The sequence below is a fragment of the Cyprinus carpio genome, chromosome B8, assembly GCF_018340385.1.
Source record: "Cyprinus carpio isolate SPL01 chromosome B8, ASM1834038v1, whole genome shotgun sequence".
In the NCBI taxonomy this organism is placed as follows: domain Eukaryota; kingdom Metazoa; phylum Chordata; class Actinopteri; order Cypriniformes; family Cyprinidae; genus Cyprinus; species Cyprinus carpio.
The window spans coordinates 12,838,650-12,853,822 of NC_056604.1; the positions used below are offsets into that span (position 1 = coordinate 12,838,650).

The 15,173-nt window shown below is 35.9% G+C and overlaps 1 protein-coding gene across 1 annotated transcript; it reads left to right on the plus strand.

Annotated features, from left to right (window-relative positions):
• Positions 1–267: 267 nt before the first annotated feature.
• Positions 268–12,757, plus strand: arih2 (ariadne homolog 2 (Drosophila)). The gene is made up of 15 exons (XM_042729834.1): positions 268–423; positions 2,647–3,077; positions 3,229–3,297; positions 4,147–4,218; positions 5,876–6,017; positions 6,141–6,262; positions 7,185–7,294; positions 7,387–7,504; positions 7,622–7,672; positions 9,944–9,965; positions 10,069–10,220; positions 10,841–10,984; positions 11,721–11,789; positions 11,892–11,999; positions 12,093–12,757. The coding sequence occupies exons 2-15, from the start codon at positions 2,853–2,855 to the stop codon at positions 12,162–12,164; spliced, it is 1,476 nt and encodes a 491-aa protein (XP_042585768.1). The 5' UTR covers positions 268–423; positions 2,647–2,852; the 3' UTR covers positions 12,165–12,757.
• Positions 12,758–15,173: the final 2,416 nt, after the last annotated feature.

Sequence of the window (15,173 nt, forward strand, 5' to 3'; positions counted from 1 at the left end):
TTTTTTCTTAACTACTGTCTGAAATACACTAAATAACACATTTTAATTTTTACTTTATATTCCGTTTTTGTTTTATCTTTATTAGATAAAGGTCTTTAGACTTCTCTGTTTGCCTTTTTACCTACGTTGCACACCGTAAATCAAGTTTCTTGTTTTGTTTACCTGCATTTGCACGAGTGTACGAGTATGTATGTCAGTTTTGAGTATAAGTGAGCATGTGTGCGTTTTGTGTGGCCCCTCCTCACAGTCCGTTTACTGCTGAAAACAGCCTCGCGCTCGGACACGGAAGTGACGCCGCTCTAGAATCCCCCCGTACTTCCGATCTTCAGCTCTGCTGCGACTCATCTAAGCGAACTGCTCGGATCTCTGTTCCAATATCTCTCTTCAGCCAGCGTCGAGTGGTGGCCGGTCTCGGTCCGGGAGGTGAGTAAAGTCAATATGTTGGGTACGACGGGGGGCTTTGAACGATCAGAGCAGCGGCTTTGGCGAGCGAACCAAAACGGCCTTGTTTACATACGAATCCCCGAGCTGGAGTGCGCGCTGGCGGATGATTACAAATAAAGCCCTTAAAATGACATCAAACGACCCGTGCATTCACTTAAACAAGTTTAAGTGGACTATGTGTACTTTAAACTGCGGGATATGCGTAGTGAAACAATAGATGTTCCGAGGGATAAAGCGGGAGAGAGGGACTCTGCGTATTGATCGCGCTGCTGTACATATGTGCTGATCTAGAGAGAAGCAACAGCTGGTGCGGGCCGATGCATACGGAGTAAACAAAGCAGAACTAGCACTGCCAGTGTCGTGAGTTTGGAGTCTTTGATCAACCCCTACGCACTTAAACCATGATCCGTAACCCAGCTGAGCGTGATATTATGCGTGGCACCCAGCGTCGCGCTCTATTTATAGCCCTGGCTGGAATGCTAGGGGTAGACAGTGCGCGAACGAGTTGGACCTTCAGGTCGTCCCATGACTGTGGGGGTCCGAGCCGGACGGGACGTTGCACTGATTGTTTATTCGATTTTAACTGTCATCACCTCAGCAGGAGCTCTGATCTCTGTGATCATCAGGCGCGCGGTCACGCGGCCTCCCCTGCTCCTGCTGTCCGGTTGGACTGTCAGGACACCGCGTAATCCGTTAAAACGGAACGCTAAGCCGCTCTGCATGTGAGGTTATGATTGTCTTGCGCTCAAAGAGATGCTTGGCCGCTTGTAACACCGAGACAAACATCTACAAGTACAACCTTCGGAGAGTTTTCAAGGTGTGTTGATCTGTAAATACTGGACTGGAGCAGCTCCTTGATCAGTGGGTCAAGCTCAGCGAGTGTCATTGAAGTTAAGTACACTAGCAAGGCCGCTTTCACCGGGTGTATGTTCTGTCTGGAAATAAACTAAAAAGTTTGAACACAGCTACCCACTTATTATTATAGAGTGCAACAGCCCTGAAATAAAATCCCATTAAGTTTCTTCAAGAGAGAATTAATTTTGAACAATATATTTTTTTTTTTTTAAAGACAAGATCTACTGTGAGCTGTGAGGTTGTTAATTAATATTATATTATTTTGTTGAAGCCATCAGATCGCATTATTTAAATATATTTTTTAAAATGATCATATCTAACAACAGAATTCCTGATGAAAAACTACATTACCTATGATTCTGTAAAGAATCTCCACCAATTTCTTCAAAAGTTTATATTTATGCATTTTGATAGATATATATATGAATTACATGTAAAACAATTGATTTAAAAATTATTATATTTATGCATTTTGATAGATATATATAAATTTTATTGATTTGCAGTGTTTCATAGAATTGTGATTCTTTCTCTCATTAAAGCCATTAGATAAACAGTCCTGTACCTTTGTCTTTCTGTTCCATTTTTAAATACCCTTTTTGTGACCAACAAGTTTGCAATGTAGTTATTTTGTAGTTATCTCTTTAATAAAGACTTTTTAAAAATCCCTGTGAGGAAAAAATAAATGGGGAAAATGACTTTAGGATCTTTGAAAAAGTGGTCGGGTACTGTTGCATTCTATCGCATAGCTTAGGGCAATATTTTATTTGATTGGTCGATCACAGGATTCAACTGATAAATTTCAGAATAATTTAAGTATTAAGCAAAATAACTTGAATTGATATTTCATTTTCGTATATTTAAGTAGTTGCATAATAATATTATGATTCTACTGATTTATTATTTTATTATCTGTTATTATCATACAGATAATGTAAAATCAGATGGTTATTATTACATAATAAATTCCAATAATACCAGGACTTATGTTGGAGATGGAGTTCAATGTTCCTGGGTGCTCTACTGTCTTATGTCTTATATTGTAATCATTTCAACTCAAATCAATATTTTATGTCTATTCATATATTTATTAAGGAGCTGTGTAATAAGTAGGGAAAGCTTAAATTAAAATAAATTCCTTCATGATGGTGCAATTTAAATCAATTTAAAAATAGAAAATAAGAATCGTAGCTTTGTAAAGAAATGTATAGACAATTTATATTTGTCCACATAACTAATTTTGAACATAAGCTTTTGGGTTAAATATCTTTTAAAATCATGAAATACACAATCTGACCACGTATAAATGACAGATACCAAATAATGTGTTTTTCTTCTCTCTTTCAGTATTTTTTCTCTGTCTGAGCTCATCCCTTGTTCCAGTTCCTCATGAGTGACGGGGAGTGTGATTTCTTCTGCTTTTTTCGGTGCTGCTAAAAGCCACAAGGCCCCCTGGGAATCTCGGTCCAGTTGGGGGCGGAGAAGAGCAGCTCAGTAGCTGCTGATTAGTGGAGAGCAGCTGTCAGTCAGGGAAAGGTCCGGCCCAGAGGGCTATGTCTGTGGATATGAGTAGCCAAGCCTCAGACAGTAACGAGGAATTCGAAGATGACGAAGATGTCGTAGAGGGCGACATCCCTGATTATTATGATGGACTTGATGATGACGTGGCGATAGAAGAACCGTTTGACCCGGAAGAATACCAGTTCAATTGCTTGACATACAGGGAGAGCCAGAGGGTACTAGCTGAGGAAGTCAACAATGTAGCCAGTGCCCTAAAGGTGAGGGACCGAATGAGTGACAACGTTTAGCAGATTTATTGTTGGCTGACAATATTTAGCTGTGTATTTATGTATCTTTCCAAACTATAAATTGTTCAGACAGTTCATGGAGTTTAGTCTGTTAGTTCAGAGATTTTTTTTTCTCCCTCAGGTGTCACCAGCTGTAGCCAAACTGGTCCTTGTACATTTTCACTGGCAAGTGTCACAAATACTCGAAAGGTAATTAAATACAGCACAGCACACACAAACAAAATATGTACACTTTTATGGGTAGTTAGCGTGAAAAGTGAAATAGTTACAGTGGTGTGATATGCTATACTTCATCTAAAATGATTTAAACCAATGTTTTTGTAATTCTTGTAATTACTAATGAAATCTGAGAGACTACTGTTCAAAAGTTTGGGGTCAGTAAGAGTTTTTTTTTTTTTAAGAAATAATACTTTCATTCAGTTAGGATGCATGATCAAAAGTGACAGCAAAGACTTTTATAATGTTGCAAAAGATTTGTTTCAAATAAATTCAAATCTATTCATCAAAGAATACTGAAAAAAGTATCAGTTTGCTCAAAAAAAACAACATTTTCATAATTGATAATATTTTTCTTGTGCAGCAATCAGCATATTAGAATGATCTCTGAAGGATCATGTGACACTGAAGACTGGAGTAAGGGCTGCTGAAAATTCTGCTTTGCAATCACAGGAATAAATCATATCTTAAAATATATTAAAAGAGAATAGGGTTATTTTAACATTGTATTTAACTGTTATTGTAGTAATATTTCAAAATATTACTGTTTTTACGGTATTTTGATCAAATAAACGCAACCTTTATGAGCATAAGAGATTTCTTTCAAAAACACTAAAAAAATTTATTTTACTAACTCCAAACTTTTGAACCTTGGCGTGCTTGTTATCTGTCACTGCAGGAATTCTTAAATGAACTGCAAAAAGTTTAAAAGAATCACAAAAAAAAAACTAAATACAAAATATTCATTACATTCATATAATGTTTAACCTAAAGTCCTGATGTTACTTCTGTCTTAATATGTTAATATTTTTCTGTATTTGAATATAAGTCCAATTCCTCTCAGTTGCTATGTGAAGCCCATGCTCAGCCCACAAGCATCAGCAGATCTCTCACTGTGAGTTCCTGTAATGTTCCTTAATGTAGTGTTTTACATAGTTATTTGAAGTAAAATTAAATATACAGGTGCATCTCAATAAATTAGAATGTCGTGGAAAAGTTCATTTATTTCAGTAATTCAACTCAAGTTGTGAAACTTGTGTATTAAATTCAGTGCACACAGACTAAAGTAGTTTAAGTCTTTGGTTCTTTTACTTGTGATGATTTTGGTTCACATTTAACAACAACCCACCAATTCACCAATCTCAACAAATTAGAATATGGTGACATGCTAATCAACTCAAAACACCTGCAAAGTTTTCCTGAGCCTTCAAAATGATCTCTCAGTTTGGTTCAGTAGGCTACACAATCATGGGGAAGACTGCTGATCTGACACTAGTCCAGAAGACAATCACTGACACCCTTCACAAGGAGGGTAAGCCACAAACATTCACTGCCAAAGAAGCTGACTTTTCACAGAGTGCTGTATCCAAGCATGTTAACAGAAAGTTGAGTGGAAGGAAAAAGTGTGGAAGAAAAAGATGCACAACCAACCGAGAGAACTGCTTTATGAGAATTGTCAAGAAAAATCGATTCAAGAATTTGAGTGAACTTCACAAGGAATGGACTGAGGCTGGGGTCAAGGCATCACCACACACAGACGTGTCAAGGAATTTGGCTACAGTTGTCGTATTCCTCTTTTTAAGCCACTCCTGAACCACAGACAACGTCAGAGACATCTTACCTGGGCTAAGTAGAAGAAGAACTGGACTGTTGCCCAGTGGTCCAAAGTCCTCTTTTCAGATGAGAGCAAGTTTTGTATTTAATTTGGAAACCAAGGTCCTAGAGTCTGGAGGAAGGGTGGAGAAGCTCATAGCCCAAGTTGCTTGAAGTCCAGTGTTAAGTTTCCACAGTCTGTGATTATTTGGGGTGCAATGTCATCTGCTGGTGTTGGTTCCCTACCATATATATATAGTAGATTTACAGTATATGAATACTTTCCAGAAGGGCAACAATTCACTAAAAATGTTTTTTATTGGTCTTATGAAGTATTCTGATTTGAGATAGTAAATTGGTGGGTTTTTTATAAATGTGAGCCAAAATCATCACAATTAAAAGAATCAAAGACTTGAACTACAGTACTTCAGTCTGTATGCATTGAATTTATTTAATACACGATTTGAGTTGAATTACTGAAATAAATGAAGTTTTCCACGACATTCTAATTTGAGATGCAACTGTATATATGTAAAAAAAAAAAAAATAAAAAAAAATCATTAAAACTCCCTTAAACTTGAATTCTCAGCTTTAAAATGCAATGTTGAGGCAATTGAAAATGTGCCCATCATGAAATCTGTTTTTTGACAAATTGCAGTATGGTATACTTCCAATGTACTGTCAATAAAGGGGTTATTTTATGATAATGACAAGCTGACTGTACTGTAGTCTGCATCTTACACAGCTATTTGCCACATCAGTGATGGACATGAAATATTTATTAAAGTTTAATTATTTTATTATGTGACAAAGTGGAACAGTGATTTGAAAGGCAAGAAACCAACACAGCTGTGAAAAAAAAAAAAAAAACTGGTTGCCTGAGACAACTGTTAATTATTCTGTTAACGATCATTACTGCTCTTCCTTCTCTTGACATGTATGTGTGTGTGTGTCATCAGGCCGGGACGTCGCAGCAGTGTGGGGTGTGTCTGCAGCTGGTCCGGAGAGACGCTCTCCTCTCTCTACCCTGTCAGCACTCCTTCTGCAAGGGATGCTGGGAGCAGCACTGCACTGTACTTGTCAAAGATGGCGTGGGAGTAGGTGAGTCTATACACACACACAAACACACCCTGAGCACATAAAGACTGTGTGTAGTTCAGTGTGTATTGCTGATTAGAGTGAGCTTGTTATCTGATCTCCTCTGTGGATTGTGTTTGTCTATAGAGATCTCCTGCATGGCGCAGGAATGCTCTCTTCGCATGCCAGATGATTTTGTTCTTCCTCTGCTGCCCAGCGAGGAACTGAAAGACAAATACAGACGCTACCTCTTCAGGGATTATGTGGAGGTGTGTGTCTGTCTAGGGATGCACGATATATCTTTTCCATATAAGTTATCTGCCAATATTACAGCTATTAGTGCTCATTTCACCTGTGATTATATTTAGACTACTTTGTCTAAGACTAACACTTTTATAAAACATTATTTTATTATACATTATATTACAGAATTATTACACACTATGGTTCAGTTGTTTGGATCTAAAGAAATGAGTACTTTTATTGAGCAAGGGTTAAATTAAGTTTATCATAAATTGTCAGTTGTTACATTAAACAACTATTTCAAAGAAATGCTGTTCTGAACTTTCTTTTTGTCAAAAAATCTAAACAAAAATATGAAAACTGTTTGTTATTGATAACAAATCACTGTTCACTGCACAGCCACATAATAAAATGATTTCTTAAGGATCATGTGGCACTTAAGACTGAAGTACTGGCTGCTGAAAGATTCAGCTTAAAATGACATTTAAAAATATATTAAAATGGAAAGCAGTGATTTAAAATGCTAATAACTTTTCACAGTATTACAGTAGTTTTGATTAAATAAATGCAGCCTTGATGGGCATAAGAAGCTTCTTTCAAAATATTTTACATTTTACCAAGCCCAAACTTTTAAACAGTAATGTGTATTAAATTATAATATTTTGCGGCCTAAAATAACTTAAAAAATTTAATTTAACATTATTATTTTTAGATTTATTTATTAAATTGTATCATAAATGTATTGTATTTATTAAATGTTAAGTTCGTTATTTATTAAATTTAATTAAATATTGGCCATTTATTTTATTTTATTTTATTTTTTGGCCATAGCATGAAAATTGGCAGCTGGCATAATTCTAATTTCAGTACCTCTCCAGTTTTGACACATTGTAGAACAAAAATCTCTCTGATTGCTCTTAACCTGCTTATGTTTCTGTGTGTCTCCAGAGTCATTTCCAGCTGCAGTTGTGTCCTGGTGCCGACTGTCCGATAGTTATACAGGTGCAGAAACCGCGAGCTCGTAGAGTCCAATGCAGCCTCTGCAAAGAAGTCTTCTGGTATTACACTTGCACACACTACTCAATTCATGGCGTGATACATGCGATTGATTGGTTGTGTGTGTTTGGATTAACTGTCTATCTGTCTTTAGTTTTAAGTGCAGACAGATGTACCATGCACCCACAGACTGTGCTACCATCCGCAAATGGCTGACCAAATGTGCAGATGACTCTGAGACGGCCAACTACATCAGTGCACACACTAAAGATGTAAGGAAGCACACACAGATACATTTAAGATGGTCACATTAAATATATATCGCTGGCGTGTGTTTAATTTGATAGTAAAGATATTAATATCGTTATGTTTTGATTTTGTTCCCACAGTGCCCTAAGTGCAATATCTGCATTGAGAAGAATGGAGGGTGCAACCACATGGTGAGTAGTATGCACATTCTTTTTCATTATCTGCACACTTTTACGTGCACTTAATGTAACACCCAGAATGTTAGAGTGAGAGTACTACTTGAATAGCTTATTTGTTAACTTCAGGGCTGCGTTTTCCAAAAGCATTGTACGCTAAAGTACATTGTAGACCCATTGAAACCAATGGCGCTACAGTGGGGAAAATATTTATTTGATTTTGTAAATTTGCCCACACATTATATAAAGTTTAGAAATTAATTTGAATTTCAGTGAGTGAAATAAGTATTTGATCCCCAAGCAAAACATGGCTTAGTACTTGGTGCAGAGACCCTTGTTGGCAAGCACAGAGGTCAGGCATTTATTGTAGTTGGTCATCAGGTTTGCACACATCTCAGGAGGGATTTTGATCCACTCCTCTTTACAGGTCCTCTCTAAATCCTTAAGGTTTCTTGACTGTTGTTTGGCAACTTGAAGTTTCAACTCCCTCCACAGATTTTCTATAGGATTGGGGTCTGGAGACTGGCTAGGCCACTCTATGAACTTCATGTGCTTCTTCTTGAATCACTCCTTTGTTGCCTTGGTGGTATATTTGGGTCATTGTAATCCTTGAAGACTTATCCATGACCGATCTTCAGTGTTCTGGGAAGGAGGTTCTCATTTAAGATTTCACAGTACATGGCCCTGTCCATTTGCCCCTCATTGCGGTGAAGTAATCCTGTACCCTTGGCAGAAAAACAGCCTCAAAGCATAATGTTTCCACCTCCGTGCTTGACTGTAGGGATGGTGTTCTTTGGGTCATAGTCATCATTTCTCTCCCTCCAAACACGGCTAGTCGAGTTAATGCCAAAAAGCTTCATTTTGGTCCCATCTGACCACAGCACTTTCTCCCAAGCCTTCTCTGAATCATTTAGATGTTCATTGGCAAACTTTAAATGGGCCTGTACATGTGCCTTCTTGACCAGGGGGATCTTGCGGGCACTGCAGGATTTCAGTCCATTGTGGCATAGTGTGTTACCAATGGATTGCCTGGTGACTGTGGTCCCAACTGCCTTAAGATCATTAACAAGCACCTCCCGTGTAGTTCTGGACTGATCCCACACCTTTCTCATGATCTTCCTTACCCCATGAAGCGAGATCTTGCACGGAGCTCCAGACCAAGGCTGATTTATGGTTATTTTGTATTTCTTCCATTTCTGAATAATCGCACCAACAGTTGTCTTCTCATCAAGCTTCTTGCTGATGGTCTTGTAGCCCATTCCAGCTTTGTGCAGATCTACAATCTTGTCTCTGACATCCTTTGACAGCTCTTTGGTCTTGGTGGTGGGAGAGGTTGGAATGGAAGATACAGATTGTGTGGACGGGTGTCTTTTATACACCGACCTAACAAGCTGCCATTAGGAGTAATTTCTTAAAGTGGCAGGACTAATCTGTGTTTCACATGGGCACATAACCAATCTGTGGGAGCCAGAATTCTTGCTGGTTGGTAGGGGATCAAATACTTATTTCAAATCAAGTATACTTATAATGCAAATCAATCTCTAACCTTTATATAATGTGTTTTTTTTTTTTTTTTCTGGATTTTTTGGTCTGTATTCCATTAAAATAAACCTAACATAAAAATTACAGACCCTTCATTTCTTTGTAAGTGGGTTCTCAACACATCTTCACTTTTTCAACAAGATTTACACTGCTGTTCAAAAGTTTGAGGCCAGTAAGATTTTTTTTTTAAGTTTTTATTAACTGTATATTATTGCAATTTAAAATAACTGTTTTCTGTTTTAAAATGTAATTTATTCCTGTGCTAGCAAAGCTGAATTTTCAGCTGCTATTACTCTAGTCTTCAGTGTCACATGATTCTTCAGAAATCATTCTGATATGCTGATTTGTGCTTATGAAATATTTCTAACTAATGTTGAAAACAGTTAAGCTGTTTAATATTTTTCTGAAAACTGCAATACATTTTTTCAGTGTTCTTTGATGAATAGAAGGTTTTAAAAATGTATTTGTAAATATAAATTTTTTTGTACTATTACAAATTTCTTCATTGTCACTTTTGATCCATTTAATGCTTTACAACAATTTACAGTTGCTTCCATTGTCCCCATTCGTAAGTTGCTTTGTATAAAAGTGTCTGCCAAATGACTAAATGCAAATGTAATGCATCCAGGCTGAATTAATTGCTGTATTCATTTCTTCTAGAACAGTAGTGTATGTTAAAGATGATAGTAAAAACAAAAGATTTATGTTTTAACTGAACATATTTTTTTCTTACTCTCTTTGCAGCAATGCTCAAAGTGTAAACATGGTATGTTTTTTCCTGATGATTTTTAGTTCCTAAAAATTACATCAAATCCCTTTGAGTGGTGAAGTGGTATTAATTGTAATGACATTGTTATGGCTGTGTGTAGATTTCTGCTGGATGTGTCTGGGAGATTGGAAGACTCATGGCAGTGAGTACTACGAGTGCAGTCGTTACAAAGAGAACCCTGACATCGTGAATCAGAGCCAACAGGCCCAGGCCAGAGAGGCCCTCAAAAAATACCTGTTCTACTTTGAGAGGGTGAGACAAAAATGATTAATCGATAATAAATAAACCTCTTTTAGAAAAAGCGATAAACCGAGTGAGCTTAGTAGTGATCCTGAGAAGTATGTTGTTCCAAAAAGTAGGCAGTGACATTATAGTTAACTTATTACACAAAGTATCAATAAAAATGTCTAATACCATTTGTATGGTAGTTGTCTAGTCGCTGCCTATATAGTGTTCTTTTTCAGTTAGGATGTTGCATATGGCGAAAATACAACTCACTAGATTTGAAACTGAGCTATTATCTCATTGTGTTTAAGTTGGCATTAGTGGAAATGCATTAGCATGGTTCAAATCATACTTATCTGACCTTCATCACAGCAGTGAATGAAGAGTTATCATGTCAATCACAAGTGCAGTATGGAGTACCACAAGGCTCAGTACTAAGGCTGCGTTGCTTTTCATGCTTTAAATGTTACCCTTGAGAGATATCATCATGAAACAAGGTGTTGGCTTTCATTGTTATGCTGATGATACTCATTTCTGTATTTCTTCACGGCCTGATGAAACATATCAATTTGCAGTTTTTCATGTTAATAACAGCATTGACATTTAATTGCTTTAATACGTAATCTGTACATTATGTGTGTGTCCAGTGGGAGAACCACAATAAGAGTATGCAGCTGGAGGCACAGACATACCAGCGAATCCAGGAGAAGATTCAGGAGCGAGTCATGAATAACCTGGGCACCTGGATTGACTGGCAGTACCTGCAGAATGCTGCCAAGCTACTGGCCAAGGTACAGGCTGAATCCAGCTGTACTCCAGAGTACTGTTTGCACGATTCGTGAAAAATTGGGATTTTTTTCTGATTAAAAAAAATTGCGGATGAATTATTATTTATTTTTTTAGGTTTGCTGAGGGTTGGTTATTTGTAAGGCTACAGAGTTTAACCCCAAAATTTGTAATTTATATATCAATATGGCTTTAAAATAAAAAAGTAATACTTTAATAATAATAAAAATAATAATACTTTTATTTTACAATAAAACTATTTAAACTTGCAGTACTAATATTTATGGCTGTCTTATTTTTTTTTAATTTTCAAACAAACTCTCAAGCTTTTATTTTGGTGGAAAATTGGAGGGGAATCTTAAAGCTTCTCTTTTTTTCATGGCTGCCAGTTTATAAGCACTTCTCATAAGTTTGGGAAGATGTTTGGCGCATGTTGTGTTCCCAAATGTAACTTAATCAACCCAAACTTAGCAGATTCAGAGATGGAGTTTGTGTGATTCAGAGCTGTGAAACAAACTGAAAACACTACTCACAAGTCAAATGACAGTGCCATGCTTCACTCTGAAACAATTAAACAAGTATAATTAAATAGTAGCCTTTGCGATTTGATAATTGACATGCAACATAATGCAATTCTAGTTATTTTGATTTAACTTGCAGCTCTCTTCTGCAGGCACAAAGGTTGTTGCATAAGGGTCTTGGTTTCCACACGCTTACACTGTCTATTTGCTCTCTCCATAGTGTCGTTACACACTGCAGTACACTTATCCTTATGCCTACTACATGGAGTCTGGACCCCGCAAAAAATTGGTAAGCTATTGCATTAAATATGTGAATCTTTCATTGAAGGTCAAATATCTCTTTGAGATCAGTCTTTGGTAATGGGAAAAATTTCATTTTTATTCCCTGTAGTTTGAATATCAGCAAGCGCAGCTGGAGGCGGAGATCGAGAACTTGTCATGGAAAGTGGAGAGAGCAGACAGTTATGAAAGAGGAGAGCCGAGTGCTAACGATAGAGGGGTGAGAGATGGAACAAAAACCAGAGGAGTTGTGAACATGAACACTGGAATTAAAAAAAAAATAATAATAATTTATCTCACTCTCTCTCTGTAGGATCTGGAGAATCAGATGCACATTGCTGAGCAGAAGAGACAGACGCTGCTGAAGGATTTCCACGACACCTAAACATCCGTCCATCAAATCCACATCGAGCTCACTCTTCTCTAAACCGTCTTGGTCCCTTCTCTCCAAAGATACCCCTCCACTTTTTTTGTCAAAACTCTACTCTGCATCTCATTTTGAATTTTGTCCATCTCCTTTCTGTTTTTCACATTTATAAGCATTTTTTTCCCTTTTGTTCATTCTTTCCTTCATCAGTGCCCCTTTTTTGCTTTCTAATCTTTACTTGGCAGCGGGGTTTGAGAATAGCATGATTATGTTCAAGGATTCACATATGCAAACATTGCATTCTCGCATCCCTACGTCAGCTGACTTTACACATGCCCACAGACACACTCAAAACACTCCACCGAAACAGTCTAACTTTTCTTCCCCCATGATTGCTCCTGCCATAACTTCTGCCTTCTTTCCTTCTCACTCTTGCTTTCTTATCATGTTTTTTTTTCTTCCTCGAAAATGGCTGTTGATAGTTAGATCATTTAAAAAAAAAAAAAAAAACGTAAAATTGAAAAAAAAGATGAAAAACATGATGCTGTAATTTTCAACGGTTGTACATTAATACAGAAATAGAGTTACTGAGAGAAAGTTTTTAAACCAGACAGAGACTCTTGTGTTTTCTTGTGCACACACACATTAAAGATGTATTTGCACTACTCTACCAATCAAAATTTTGCGGTCAGTAATATTTGTATGTTTTTGAAAGAAGTCTCTTATGCTCACCATGGCAGCATTTTTTTTTATTAAAAATACAGTAAAACAATAATATTGTGAAATGTTTCAAATAACCATTTTCTGTTATAATAAATCTTAAATGCAATTTATTTCTGTGATGGCAAAGCTGAATTTTCAGCAGCCATTACAGTCTTCCGTGTCACGTGATCCTTCGTAAATCATTCTGATGTGCTGATTTGGTGCTCAAGATTTCTTTCAAAATTTATTTTAATAATGTTAGGATTATTATTTTATTAGTATTCATATTTTATTATTAAATCTTATCACAAATGAAAATGTTTGGGCTGCTAAATGTAGTGTGGATTCATATAAATAAGTGGTTCTTATCAAAGTCAGAAAGAACATTTAACATTTATTTAAAAATATAAATATTTAATAACATTAAATGTCTTATGTTTTTGATAAGTTACATACTTGCCAAATAAGTTTAAAAAAAAAAATTATAATAATCATAGTGATCCCCAAACCTTGAGTAGTACTGTTCATGTGCATTTGAAGTGGCATGTATTTATCTACCATACAACTTTTTAACAAGTCACCTTGAGAATGTTAGAGGTGTCATATATTAGTACAGCTCACATTTGGCATTTTATGTTTACACCGAATTGGAGGTATTGCAACCAGAAAACTTACACTGTTCTAACATTGGGATAATTATGGTTACAATAGGCAACCCACAGCCATGAAAGAAAACATTTGACACAATACGCAGTATTGTATAAACCACTTTTCCTTTTGATGATGTCTCATAAAAGATTTAGTTTTTTCTCTTCAGAAATAAAACGCACATACCCAAATCAGATGCAATATCAAATTCAATATTTCCAATCTATTATAATACAAATTAAAATGCAAGGACAAAAAAAAAGTCTCATTCTTACTATTCTGTGCCATTTCAGCTTGATACTTTTCTTTCAAAAAAGCATTTAAATTTCCATGATGTAATCATTTTATCTGAAGAAGGGCTTGTTACACTGTAAGAAAAATATATAGGTTTAGCTCAGGATATTATTATTCAATAATTTTTCATGTAATTCTTCAAACATGCAAGAGCCAAATATCCACCCTGTTACAGGACATTATCATCTCAGTTAATAATTGTCTTGAATGCACAGTTATTGTAATATTTACATTTTCTAAGACCTAAAATGTCGCTCTCTTTTCCCTGCAAATGTATTTTAACAAAGTGTTCATAATCAGGCATTCTCTTGAAAAAAAGTTGATTTATTTCAATACGAGTTGTAATTTCAACACATTTCTTTTAGAATAAAAAGAAATTTCAATGGGGTTTTGGGCCCATTTTAAATGATTTCATTTTACAATTTCTTTCCCTACAAGTATACAACAGATTCATAGCATTTGTTAAAATTTTATTAATATCAAAAAACTACTGAGGTAACAGGGTGGACAGGACCTAACAGGGTGGACATCACACCACTGAACAACAGTATTTGTCAATATATTGCCTAATACAAGAAGAATATTGTCGCAACTTACAATCACTTCAACAGATACATGGTTCTGTATATAACAATTTATATTGGATATAAGGTCACTTACAGCACATTAAAGTAAGTTGTTCTTATACCTATTATTATAAGATCTCATTTGTTATACTATCCTTTTATTAGGCTACAAAATATGTTTAGCATTGTATTTTACAATGTAAAATGATAGAGAACATTATTATTACATCGACTGTTACTATATGTCTACCCTGTTACTGTACAAAACAGTATCAGGGTGAACAGTAACAGGAGGGACATTTTATGCTAAAGTCAGCCATCAATATTCATATGATGAACAACAAACTAGTGCGTAGTGATCACTGAGGACAATTTTTAACATGTTTATTAATCATATTTTAATATAATAATCAGTTTCCTCTATAAATAAGCATAACAGGGTGGACGTGTTATGCTTTACCACATCAGCAAATCATTCTAAAACAATAATAAAAGGAATTAATTAAGGAGTGTTAATTACAATTTCTTGTAGAGTTTGCCAGGGATGTGTTCAGAGGGACTTTCCATCAGAGTAAAGGGGACATTCACTATATATTGCACTAAAATATGAGTAATTATTTTTTAATTAATTAATTTTGGGTACATATTTATTGTGTTATATGGTAGAGGAGCAGTTACTTTGTAACATTAGTATTTATAAACAAGTAGCATATTAGCCCATTTTTTTTAAGAATATATAACACATCATATCATGGGGACTCAAATGGCACCAAATGCTAGGAATGACCCTTATACAAAATAATTGCTTTTACTGACA

What these genes read in the sequence shown, in the direction of transcription:
- arih2 (XM_042729834.1), top strand. Translation starts at nt 2,853, where the DNA reads ATGTCTGTGGATATGAGTAGCCAAGCCTCAGACAGTAACGAGGAATTC. An exon ending in CAAAGATGGCGTGGGAGTAG is followed by an intron (nt 6,018 to 6,140) that starts GTGAGTCTATAC and finishes GTTTGTCTATAG; the next exon opens with AGATCTCCTGCATGGCGCAG. An exon ending in TCAGTGCACACACTAAAGAT is followed by an intron (nt 7,505 to 7,621) that starts GTAAGGAAGCAC and finishes TTGTTCCCACAG; the next exon opens with TGCCCTAAGTGCAATATCTG.